Source organism: Pongo abelii, chromosome 13, assembly GCF_028885655.2.
Source record: "Pongo abelii isolate AG06213 chromosome 13, NHGRI_mPonAbe1-v2.0_pri, whole genome shotgun sequence".
Classification (NCBI taxonomy): domain Eukaryota; kingdom Metazoa; phylum Chordata; class Mammalia; order Primates; family Hominidae; genus Pongo; species Pongo abelii.
Window position 1 is genome coordinate 74,749,635 of NC_071998.2, and position 13,151 is coordinate 74,762,785.

Consider the following 13,151-nt stretch of genomic DNA (forward strand, 5'->3'; position numbering starts at 1 on the left):
TCAAACAGCTGAAAAACATAGGCATGCCATCTTTGCCCACTATATGTACGTGGGTGAAGGAGAAACTGGGGAAAACAAGCAGCCTCCAGCTTCTATGTCTGTTAAAGAGGAATAAAAACACCACCATGCACCAAAAACCTCCATTAGGTTGTTTCACCGGGAGAAGGGCCACTTACAATGTTCACAGGATATTGGTGAGGTTTCTGGAGGTAACAAGCTGAAGAGGCTTAACCAGCTCATTTTCCTGGTCCTTGGCCTTTACTATCCTCTTATAATATAGCTCAGGAATAATACCCCCTTTCTCAGTTCAAGGATGCACAGCATTAATAAGGAATCAGCGTAGGAACTATGTGAACATGTTGCATTTATAAAGGAATGTCACACGTATACACAGAAAGGTCATATCAAAGCAGGTAAAAATTAAGACAACATATTTCTCCAAAAACCAGTCTGATATCTTATAATACCAGAAATATACACACACTTCAAACCTGGGAAATCATCCTATGAAACTGCTCTGACCAATATGGTAGCCACTAATACCTGAAATATGGAGTAACCAAGTAACAAATTTTTAAATTTAAAACTGATACTCATTTCAGTTATTGGAAAACTTTTAAGCACATTTAGACCAACATGGGTATGTAAATTTACTTTGCAAATTTAGATTTTATGAACTCTAAACATGGATTAAGTATTATCAGTAAAACTTCGGTATCTCAACTGAGATATGCAAACCAGACAGACTTAGTTTCATAAGAATGAAAAATATCTTACTGAAATAATATCTCCAATGTATTGCGTTAAATATATTAAAATTAATTTTACCTGTTTTTTAGTGTGGCTACTAGATCTTAAATTACATGTGACTTGCATATGTCTATCAGACACCATTGCTATAGAAAAAAAAGCACCAGCATGCAATGTAAATGTACATGCACTGTCCAGAGTAGGAAAAAGAGAACCCCCAAACCAAAACCTGTAAACAAAGTAAATGCATGTCCACAGAGGAATGGTATGATACATATACATAACATTCTGTGGGGTATGATGAACCAGGACACCAAACATTGAGAATGGGGGGAAAACATGCAAATATGTTTTCCTAAAATAAAGTCTGAAGACTGCAAGGGCACATTGAGCTCCAAGGAAAATTGATACAAACAATGAGAAATATTTTAGTATATCATACTTCAGGGATAAACAGTCCTCTGGACGTTTGGCCTCCTCCTTCACCACCACAAAAAACAAAACACCAAAAAACCCCAACTATTTACACATAGATTTTTCTTTTAAATTACTCTTGTACACAAACAGAAGGAAAAATAGAAACAAAATAAATTACTTAAGGTATTTCAAAACCCTTTTCACATTCAGTGTCTGTTTCTTGACTTGGTAATTGATGTTTGTGTTTTCTCACAGCATGTGGTCTTCATGCTATTAAGAGCAGTGGTGATGGGCATTTCATTAAAGAGCACACCACCATTGTCTCTGGAATCTTTTTCTTAGACACTGACACCCATTCTTCAAGTTTGATACTGATGCCATCCTGGTCAATGAAATTACCAATGCAAGGTTTTCAGAGCTCAACCAGGACTTTTTTTCCTCAACTGCTTCTTACACGGCTTTTGATTGAAGAGTAGCTGCTTTGTCACCAGGAATACATTACCAAATGTGCACATGAATAGGCCTACCGTTATGGCCTACAACAGGATGACTCCTTGAAGGGAGACATGGATATTATATACCCTTATGGTGTATCATATTACTTCTGCAAAATATTCACTATCCCTCCCTATGACAGGATAATTTAACTGTGGTGACTGACATCATGCCTGTCACAGGACTTGTTTTGGCTAATGGAATGTCATGGAAGTAAAGGGTATCATTTCCTAGCGGAAGATGAAAGAGCCATCATGTGGTTCCCACCTTTCTTTTCCCTCTTAAGACCAACATGCCCTCCTTAGAGGCTGCTCCTTTAGACTGGGTCCTGAAGCAATATGGATTACAATTAACATGGATCATTACAAACATGTGAGTGAAAAATAAATCTGTAAGCCACTGAGGTTTTTGGGTTGTTTGTTTCTGTGGCGTAATTTATGGTTAAACTGACTGATAGAACTTTTAAGCAGAATGGATTTAAACCCTGTCTTTGGTATGGTCCACGTGTTCTCCTCAAGGACTCTTGATTTCTGCAGGACTTCCTGAGGGTAGTCAATGAGTTGGTGATTGATGACTAGTTTTCCCTTATGTGAGATTCAAGTTCAGGCTATTTCAGGTAAGCCAAGGTATATGCAGACTGACCTCATCTGAGATGTGCTTAAACTGAGTCACCCTGGACTACTTGGTGGACACTAAGTGGGTGTGGGTGAGTCAGCCCAGTTGTTGGGAGCTGCCATTTATAGCTGTATTCTGGTGAAATGCCTTGCAAACATTAAAGTCAGAAAATCCCATTGAGACTGGAATCAACAACACCTCACTTTGGGACACCATAGCGGTTCTTGGTGGGGAAGGGGCTGGTGGGGAGGGAGGGGAGGAGGAAAATGTAGCTTTGAAGGTCCAGTCTTGTTTTTCTTCATTCCTTGCAAATAAAGCTGATTCCATTATGGAAGCATCAATCTGTGGACAATAGCTTTTTTTTTTTTTTTCTTTCCAAAGTAGAAAATTCAGCATCTGTACTTCAGAGTTCCACTGGAGAAGTGGCTGACTTCAAAATGTATTAGGGATCCCACTGCAGTTAAAGGTCGATGGATTCAACAATGTGCAGCAGCCCTTCAAAGAATACAGACTGTAGTTTCCTCCTGGTATGACTTCACCAGGACCCTTGGCAACAGTGCTGGTGGAAAGTGGAAAGAAACAGTTACATGAGCCATAGATGGCAGAAACAGTAGGTGAGCAGACAATGACATTAAAAATAGTTCAGGGCAGGAAGCTGATTTTCTTGCTCACATTCTGGTTAGGGTGGATTAAAGGACAGAGACACTGGGGAATTTGTTTTGGCTCCTAAATTCTGGGTGTCCTCAAGAACTTTCCCTATTTCCTCCATAACAAGCAATGATAGGATAGGATCAATCCTTATAAAACACGTGCACATTAAGGATGGCACCTTGTGTGGGAACATTGATTTTGCAAATTAAAACTGTACAGGGTGGGGGTGGCTGGCATGGGTCACTGGTAGTTTCTTGTTCACCATAGATGATCATCGTGTTGTCTGGACAGCCTGGATCCCCTTGAAGGGGAGCCAGCAGAGGGTAGCAGTTAAGGGCATAGGCTTAGCAGGCAGATCAACCTGAATTTTGTATCTCACTTGTGCTTGTGCTAATTTTGCTGGAGTAGACATAGCTTCCCTAAGCCTTAATTTTGTGGAGTGAAGAAAAAAAATAGTGCCCAACTTATACAGTGGTTGCAAGGTTTAAGTGAGCTAATTCATACAAAGTGCCTAACACAAAGCTGGGTGCATATTAAATGCTTGAGTAGCACTAGCTAGTGTTATAGTTGCTAGCCTTATCTGAGAAAAGTCAGAGTGAAAGGTGGTTAGAATCACTGCATAAGTTCTTACTTTTAAATAGAGTCATAAAGTTATAAAATTAAGTCGATGAGTGAGCGGAGATCGCGCCACTGCACTCCAGCCTGGGTGACAGAGTGAGACTCCGTCTCAAAAAAAAAAAAAAAAAAAAAATTAAGTGGATATTTAGGTGTGATTTGATTATTAATGGAGTATAAAGAAATTATAATCAAGAATACAATACCTGCTCAACAGACTTTGGCAACAAGCTATCACCTTGGTTGTGTTTCCAGGGAAAGTGGAGTTGAAGGCATTCTCTAAAACGTGATGGCAGTTGATGTCCACAGGAGTGCTGGAGAGTATGCCTAGAAGCGCAACAGAGTCCCATTTATTTATTATTTATTTTTTAGTTTTATTTATGTATTTATATATTTGTTTATTTAGCGACAGAGTCTTGCTCTTTTGCTCAGGCTAGAGTGCAGTGGCATGATCTTGGCTCACTGCAACCTCCGCCTCCCGGGTTCAAGTGATTCAAGTGCCTCAGCCTCCCAAGTAGCTGGGATTACAGGCACGCGCCCAGCTAATTTTTGTATTTTTAGTAGAGAGGCGGTTTTGCCATGTTGGTCAGGCTGGTCTCAAACTCCTGACATCAGGTGACCCGCCCGCCTTGGCCTCCCAGTGTGCTGGGATTACAGGCGTAAGCCACTGCACCTGGCCCCATTTATTTTATTAATTAAGGAAGTCACTGAACCCTCATTCTGTTCTTAGCTTCTCCACCACAGTGCACACATTTAACTTTACAATATGCTTAAGAGCAGCTCTAACTCTCAGCTTTCTGTGGCAGTGTGTGCTGCACATGCAAGCTGGAGGCACTGCCTGTCCTGAAAGCCGCCATTCATCCTGTGGGCAATGGGACACAAAGGACAGGATGCAGTACCTGCGATGCAGGCTGTCATGAAGCAGGCCATGGTCCCCGCAATCAGAGCTCTCACTGCCCCCGAGGCGATATCATGCTTTCTGGAAGGAGCCATGGATGCTGGGAAACATGGAAGGAGGGATGTGAGATCAATGTTGAAGTATTGATTAAAACTCTTAGCCTCTGAAAATTGTTCTGGGGCTGGGCTCATGTCAGCTGACTTTTTTTTTTTTGTTCTTTAACTTAGCTGGGAAATTCAAGATTCAAGAACTTAGTAATAAACTCCACATACAGAGAAATTCTCTGCTGTGGGAAGAAGGAAAGAGGCTTATTTGCCAAAAGGCTCAAAGGCTCATTCTCCACAGAAGAAACACCTCCTAAGTTTCATCCAAAGGGCTGTTTATTGAGGTCGTGGCAAGGCAAAAGAGTGGCAGGAGGCATAGACTAAGGAGATGATGTGCAACTCAACTGTCACCATCTACTTCTATGCCCATGGCAGACACCACTGAGAAATCACAGCATTCTCCCACTGGACTTCCAATGGCGCTCAGAATCCTTCTCCAGGTGCCCATCATAAACCTATCAGCATTGGCATGCAAAGTGAAGCCTACAGGTCACCCCTGGGCTGGGAGAAGCATCTGTATGTTTGAGAAAATTTTTCCTGAGGTCAGCTTGGGTGTGCAAGGGAAAACGATATTGCAGACTAGAGATTAAAAAAATAGACCCCAGAGGACTCATGACTGTTGCAAAGGCCTTTGTTTTTTCTGACATAACAGTACAGAGCAAAATGGAGATCCAAGTATGTCTATGGGACATCTGTGTTGTTGAAGAATGTTCTTTTCACTTACTGAGTCCGCCGATCACGATTCCTAGGGACCCGATATTGGCAAAACCACAGAGAGCATAAGTGGCGATTATCTCAGAACGAATCTGTAAGCAAGCATAAACACGTATGTATACACAATCTGATCTGGCTTAATAAATCTGACATCCAACTGGGCTTCATTTTGACCATAAATTCAATATTGACAAATAAATGCACAGTCCATGGTATCAAATACCCATTACTTCCTACACCTCTTTTACCATCTCCACTTGAATTTTGTGGGAAGATGGAAGGGGGCTGTGTGGACTCAGTGACTCTCTACAAAGGGCTTACAATTGGTAGCCTTGGCTTCTGCAAATGCTGCTTCCTGGTCAATAATACCTTCTAATATTCCATATGACCTGGCCATCTGCTACAGTGTGCCAGGGACAGGACTAGTTGCTGGAGATACAAAATTGGTCCCAGAAAATATTCACATTACATTTACTTGAAAAAGGACTTATTCAGACTATATAAAGAACTGTTATAACTCAATAAGATGACCAACAGCCAAGGAAAAATGGATAGAGATTTGGATACTTCACAAAAGCTATGTAAATAAGCAAAAAGTACATGAAAAGATGTTCAACATCATTGATCACCAGGGAAATGCAAAATAAAGCCACAATGAGATACTACTATACCTCCACTAAAATTAAAAAATACAAAGTGTTGACAAGGATGTGAAGTGACTAGAACTTTTATACATTGCTGGTGGGAATGTAAAATGACACAGTCTGTTTGTGAAACAGTATGGAAGTTTCTTCTTAAGTTTACTTGCTCTGCCTGAATGACCCAGCAATTTTTCTAGGAGAAACAAAAACACATGCCACAAAAAGATTGTACATAAATATTTACGGCAGCTTTATTAAATAGCCTCATGCTGGAAACAACTTGAATGTCATTCAGTAGGCAAATGGATAAACAATTGTGGATACCCATAAAATGAAATGCTGCTTTGCAATAAAAAGGAAATACATACAAAAACATGAATGCTAAGTGAGCACATGTATATGAAATTCTGGGGCTGGGTGCGGTGGCTCACGCCTGTAATCCCAGCACTTTGGGAGGCTGAGGCGGGTAGATCACTTGAGGTGAGGAGTTCAAGACCATCCTGGACAACATGGTGAAACACTGCCTCTACTAAAAATACAAAACAACAACAACAACAACAACAAAAAACATTAGCCAGGCATGATGGTGTGTGCCTGTAATCCCAGCTACTTGGGAGGCTGAGGCAGGAGAATCACTTGAACCCAGGAGGCAGAGGTTGCAGTGAGCTGAGATCGCACCGTTGCCCTACAGCCTGGGTGACAGAGTGAGACTCCATTTCAAAAATAATAATAATAAAAATAAAAGAAATTCTAGAATATGCAAACATAATTTACAGTGAAAGAATGGCTATTGGTTACCTGGGACTAGGTCTTTGGATGGGGACGGGAGTGGAGTTGTTGACTACAAATGGCCATGAGGAAAACTTTTTTTTTTTTTAAAGGTGTGATGGAGATAGTCTATATGTTGATTATAGTTGTGGTTACACAGGTGACATCAAAACTGAGCCCTTAAGTTGGTATATAATTATAATTCAGTGAAAAGGATATAATTTAAAAATAATCATGTTAGTAAAAATGAAATTCTCAGCTATCACAGGAGCTTCCTTATCGTCCGGCCATGGTATGTGTACCACAACTCTGACCACTCCGTGGGAATGTTAGGATGCCCAGTTGGAAGTAGGAGAAGGAACATCCCTTTTATGGGGCAGTCAGAGGATGGAAGATGAATTCGTGAAAGCATGGGTGTGGCCCTGTGACTCAACAGATGCTGCTTAGGCCAGACAATTTTTCCTCAGTTTGAGGACTGACTATAGGAGGCTCGGAAGATTCCGTGTACTCGATTGTTCACCAGAGGCACACCCAGTCTGACAAAGGTACCCAAGTGACTGAAGCAATACCTTTCCAATATTCTCAAAACCCTATGATTTTGTTCAAAGAACAAACCGAGCAATGCTACACTCATTCAAGACTCAAGTGGCCATGGTAAGATTTTTGTTGATTCCAAGGCCCCTCTTCTCTCTCATGGTTTCTGAGAACTCTCCTTTGTTGATATTTTCCATCAGCGTGCATATAGCTGGCAGGAAAAAAATATTTCAAGTAGGTATGCAGTCTACCCTTCCTGGAAAAGCTGTCCTTATTCCCCACTTTTATTCTAGTGCTTTTCATTTAGTTCAGCTGGCTTCAAAACCAGGCATGCTTATTAAGAGATTGTGGGGAGAAAGATGACATAAAGATCTTGAAACTCCTCTTTCCCCTTTCCAGGAATAAGTGAGAAGGGGATACACAGATGTGGACACGATGGGTTTTAGAAGAGAAAAAAGAGGCTGGGATAATTCCAGGTTGACTTTGCCCACAAATGTGCAAGATGATGTGATGAAAAGAGATGCAGTGTACTAGGAAAATATTAATAACGCACCTCACAGCTCTCCTTGTGTCTGCACAGGCAAAGATGCCATACGTACAGGATGGTCATTTTAACACTATCTCTGATAGTGAAAAAACAGATAACTGCTTATCAGCATGGGACTGGTTAAGATGAATTACGGTGTGCTATACAATAGAATTCTGTGTCATAGGCACTGATATGGAAAGGTACCTGAGACACATTATTAAGTGCAAAGGACAAGGTTAAAAACAGTGAGTATATGTTCCAGGGAGAAGAGCTCCAGAGAAATAAGAAGGATGCCTTACTTTTTCCTTTATCTTTTTTTGGACCTTTTGAATTCTATACTGTGGTATGTGTTACATGTAAACAAATGAATAAAAACAGGCAAAGTATTATCTTTAGGAAAGAGAAAGTGATGGAATAAAGGGCTCATCCTAGGGGCATGGGGGCTGCATAGTATTCTCCCTCTTATCTCAGATGGAGGTCGGCATGGGCATAATTCAGTGGATATCACTGGGGTTTTGCCTCACGGACCCACATGGCACGTTCTGTTCTGTGGCACCTTTTCCAAGAGACTGTTGGGACGCCCTTCTCCACTTCTAGGTTGTGAGCAAAAATTGCTGGGACTCATCTGCATTTTGTTGATTGCAAATCAGAAATTTGGAGAAACAAAATGCCTTTCCCATCATGATTCAACAATAGCAGAGGCCACTGAGCTCCTGTTTCCGAATGTTCTCTCTGTGCCTGCCTTTGGTTGGGCTCACCCCTAAACTCAATCAGCTTTACTGTTCTGTCTCTACCCTCGTAATAACCTTTCCACAAAATTGCTTCGTGCTGCCAGAACGCAGAGCCCGGTTTGCTCATTAACAAAACGATTCTCTCCTGGCAACTGGCAATTGGGGATAGAAAACATTTCACTTAATTTAGCCTATTGTTTACTTTTGGCAGGGAAACAAACTGGTTTTGGTGGCATCTAAACAATGAGGATAATTGGCCAAGCTTTACTGGGAGGTTAGTTGAAGAATGAACATGCGAGAACAGGGAAATCTACAGAGCCCCTGCTCATGTCAGATGTGTGGGTCAAAATGCCCCAGCTGTAAAATATAAATCAGTGCTCCCCCAGGAGTGGGCTGTTACATTGATGTGCTATGTGGAAGTAAATCTGCAGGCTTGTTCTTTGGGGAGCTGGGAAGGATGGTAGTATTGTTTGTAGGTGAGCAAACTCAGAACCTTAGGCAGGCTGCTTTTCCTCCCCTTTCATTTTTAAACCAAATACATGCCTGGAACATTAATTCCAAATGGATTGTTTCAATGAGTGCTAGGGGTGCTCAGGAATGTTCATCATTTCCTTAAGAGTTTCCAGTGTGACAATTCTGTTCTCCAGGGGAGAAAGTTGCAAACTCAACTACAAACATGACCTCACCTGAGTTCCTCATCCCACCAAAGACCAAGCAGATGTGAATGCCTCCTTGCAAGCTATTGACCTGAAGTCGTGACATAATTATGGGTGCTTGTCTCAAGGCTTTCAGGTCACAGACTCTGAGCCTTTTCTCTCCCTCATCCACGTGGAGAGCAGTGATGATGCTACACTAACTCTCGAGGATGTCCAGGCATGATGTTACTTTTAGACAGTTTCTCAGAGCTCACAGAATCCATTAAGTTCAAAGTGAGAGTGCTTTATGATCACTAAACTGTCAGGCACTAGACTATGAGGGCAGGGGCCCCATGACTTGCTATGGCCTCAGTACTCAGCACATTGCATATAAAAGGCATTCAACAAATTTTGGTTGATTGATTGCAGTCCCAGCTCATGTGACTCTGGGTCTGTGTCCACAGTCCTCAAAAGTAAATGATTACAATGGCAATGATTAGCTGTGTCTACACACACACACACACACACACACACACACACTCTAATTCAACATAACTGAAAGTTAGGAAGTGCTATGTATATTATGAGCTCCATGAGCATTGGATTTGAGGTTGTTTTGCTCTCTAATCTATCCCAGGTGCCTGGCATAGTGCTTGACACACAGAGGCATAAGTAATAGACGAATGCAGGTATGTGACGAAGAAATGTACTGAGAAATTAAAATATTTACTCACTGATATATATTGTTGCACACCATTTACAAATTTGGGTCCACCTTCTTTCCTCAAGTGGATCCATTTTGAGAGGTGCTCATAAGCCACAAATTCATTGAAGAAGGTCTTATAACCTATGAGCCTGGCAACCATAAAGCTGTCCTGCCATTCCACTCCCATCATGAAGGAAAAGGGCATGAAGATGTAGGAGCAGATTAGCTACAGAAACCAAAAGTAGAAACTTGATTAGAATAGTGATTTGCTTTCGGTTTTGCCTCCTCGGTGACAACACTGTTCCTGACCCCTCTGTTTCCTTTAGGCACAGAAATTCCTTCTTCGCTTGCCCATCTTTACCCATCAGGAATCAGGGCTAGAAATCGGTCATTTGAAGGAAGCTGGATTCTTGTGGAAGGGGCCAGGAGAGACGACTGTCGTTGTGGGGAAGGAGGGGGATAGGAGACAGAGAAAAGGTGGGTGGGAAGTTGGGGGATGCATGAGAAGTTTCTACGGTGTGGAAGAGTCTACTGAGGTTGTTAGGGTGGGCTGTTTACAAACCTATTTTATTTTCTGCCTATTTTAAAGATAGGCAGAAACAAAACAGAGGGCAGGGGCGTGATGGATTATACCTCAAAACTCAGCTGTGGGTAGTCAAACATGTTTCCAAACCAGGACAGGGCTGAATTCATAAAAGACAGCAGGGCCAGAAAGGCAATCAGATTCACAGCGATGTTGGCCACCAGGGAGATGGAGGAGGATGCTCCCTGTGTTGCAGCTTCTAGAAGATTCCCTGAATCACTTTATCAAGAAAAAGCAATTCCAGAATTACCAAGGAGTTGTCAGGGGATAGACACCATTGGTACAGAAGTAGCATAATCAGAGCTTAGATGAGAGACAAACTCTAAGGCCCCTGCCTTGCTCAAAATACTCACCTGAATCCCATGACATCATGAAGTGGGCATATGAGTATTTAACCATGTTTGTTCTTGTTTTTAAAGAGATAGGATCTCGTTCTGTGTCTCAGGCTGGAGTAAAGTGGTGTGATCTTAGCTCATTAGAGCCTCCAGCTCCTGGGCTCAAGTGATCCTCCTTCCTCAGCCTCCTGAATAGCTGGGACTACAGGTGTGTGCCACCATGCTTGGCTATTTTTTATTTATTTATTTATTTTTAAGAGACGGGGTTATGCTACATGGCACAAGCTGGTCTTGAACTTCTGGGCTTAAGCAATCTTCTTACCTTAGCCTCCAGAGTCTCTGGGTAACTTACATTACTTTTTAAATTTGGGGACATTTATAATAAAAAATTGGAAAATGATAATAATTATCAGTTTAAAAATGATTTTTATTACAAGTAGCTGCCAGAGAATAGTTATAAATTACAAATGGTATAAAAACTAATGATTCAAAACCAACAACAAACCAATGATCCAAGGAAGCCTGTAAATCCATCACCTCATTTAAAAATGGAGTGCCACCATCACTTTGAATCCCCCGTGTACTCTTCTTTGATCTCATCCTCCCCTCTAATCTCAGAGGTATCTGTCTTCCTAAAATTCACTCATCATCCCCTTTCTATACAGTTTTCCTACATGTCTGTATTCCCTAAAAAATACATTGTGTATCCGGGTGCAGTGGCTCACACCCTATAATCCCAGCACTTTGGGAAGCCGAGGCAGGTAGATTGCTTGAGCCCAGGAGTTTGAGACCAGTCTGGACAACATGGCGAAATACTGTCTCTACAAAAAGTACAAAAATTAGCTGGGTGTGGTGGTGCGTGCCTGTAGTCCTAGCTACTCAAGGGGCTGAGGTGGGAGGATCACTTGAGCTCAGCCTGGGTGACAGAGTGAGACCCTGTCAAAACAAACAAACAAAAAAACAAAAAAAAACATTGTGCAAGTCTGCACACTGAGTAACTTTATAAGTGGAATTACGCTGTATTCTTTGGCAACTTGCTTTTTCACTCATGGTTGACTTTATCTACATACAAGTATGGGTGAATTTCAGACACATGTTGGTTGCTGATGAATTCTGTTATTTAATGAAATACTCTTGAACATCCTAAATCCCTTAGTCTTTTCCACTCTGTTTTTCTTTCTTTTTCACAGAGCAAAAGAAAAGGAACCAGCTTTCTTATAAGAGGAACCTCCAGAAATGGTCATCCTATGGCTTTCTGTCTAAACCAAGGCTCCATAAACACTCTGCTATATTTGTAAAGAAATATCTTTACAACAAACAGATATGGAAATGTATTGACATTTGGTATTTAGAGAGGTTTATGTCAAGTATTAAACAAGATTTTGGCCAGGTCCCAGCACTTTGGGAGGCTGAGGCAGAATGATCCCTTGAGCCCAGGAGCTGGAGATCAGCCTGGGCAACATAGTGAGACCCTGTTTCTAAAAAACTTAAAAAATTAGCTGAGAGTGGTGGTGCATGCCTGTAGTATCAGCTACTTAAGAGGCTGAGGTGGGAGGATAACTTGAGCCTGGGAGGTTGAGGCTGCAGTGAGCTGTGTTCATACCACTGCACTCCAGCTTGAGCGATGAGCGACAGAGCAACTTTAAAAAAGTCTTTTTTGAGCAAGTCTCAAAAAAAGGAAATAAAATAAGACCTTTTTTTGTGAAGTCTAAATAGTCTTTGGACTAACTTTAATATCGTAATTCACTGTGCTTTCCAGTTATCGAATTTTTGCTGTACATTGAATCTGGAGTCCCCCGCCCCAGCTTGGGTAGTCATTAATTAGGTGAATGTGTCATACTTACCCACTTTCCATTTTCATGGCATTCTTGAGGGTTATTTTAGGTTTTTCTGTCTCAGGCCAAAAGAGTTTAGCAGCAGCCAATGACGCAGGTGCTGACATAACTGACGCTGTTAACAAGTGGGAGGATGGAACCTGCAATTTCAGAAGAAAGAAGGCAAACCTGGGATTAGCTTTCTTCTTGTGTTCAGAGGAAGGGTCCAAGAGCTCCACAAGGGAAGAAACAGGGCAGGGGTTGCTTCTACGCCAGAAGACAATGTTTCTTTGGAGGTCTGGAAGAGCCACTCTAGCTCAGTGAGCCAAGTCGCGGGCATCACCTTGAGAGGCTGAGGGATAAGGGAGACATTTGTGCTAATTGACCACATCCCTGGGGAGAAGCATAAAACCAAAATCTGATCGTTTCAGAAGAGAATTAATCCTGTGTTGTGGAAACTTTCAAGGAAGATTCCTCAACCTCTCTGTTGCCCTTTTGAATGTTCAGAGAGCCCCTAAAGCATGTATGTCATTACAACTTTATTTTTTTTTTTTGAGATGGAGTCTTGCTCCATCACCCAGGAGTGCAGTGGTGCGATCTTGGCTCCCTGCAACTT

General features: G+C 41.7%; 1 protein-coding gene across 1 annotated transcript in view; it reads right to left on the reverse strand.

The window, feature by feature from the left end:
* Positions 1 to 351: 351 nt before the first annotated feature.
* The window catches only part of SLC28A3 (solute carrier family 28 member 3), a 64,975-nt gene continuing 52,175 nt past the window's right edge, over positions 352 to 13,151 (reverse strand). The window contains exons 12-18 of the mRNA XM_002819907.5: positions 12,566 to 12,696; positions 10,437 to 10,605; positions 9,832 to 10,029; positions 5,270 to 5,351; positions 4,443 to 4,541; positions 3,750 to 3,870; positions 352 to 2,836 (exon numbers count right to left, since the gene is read on the reverse strand). Of these exons, the coding sequence (XP_002819953.4) occupies positions 2,710 to 2,836; positions 3,750 to 3,870; positions 4,443 to 4,541; positions 5,270 to 5,351; positions 9,832 to 10,029; positions 10,437 to 10,605; positions 12,566 to 12,696 (927 nt within the window). The 3' untranslated portion in view covers positions 352 to 2,709. The remainder of the gene's footprint in view (positions 2,837 to 3,749; positions 3,871 to 4,442; positions 4,542 to 5,269; positions 5,352 to 9,831; positions 10,030 to 10,436; positions 10,606 to 12,565; positions 12,697 to 13,151) is intronic.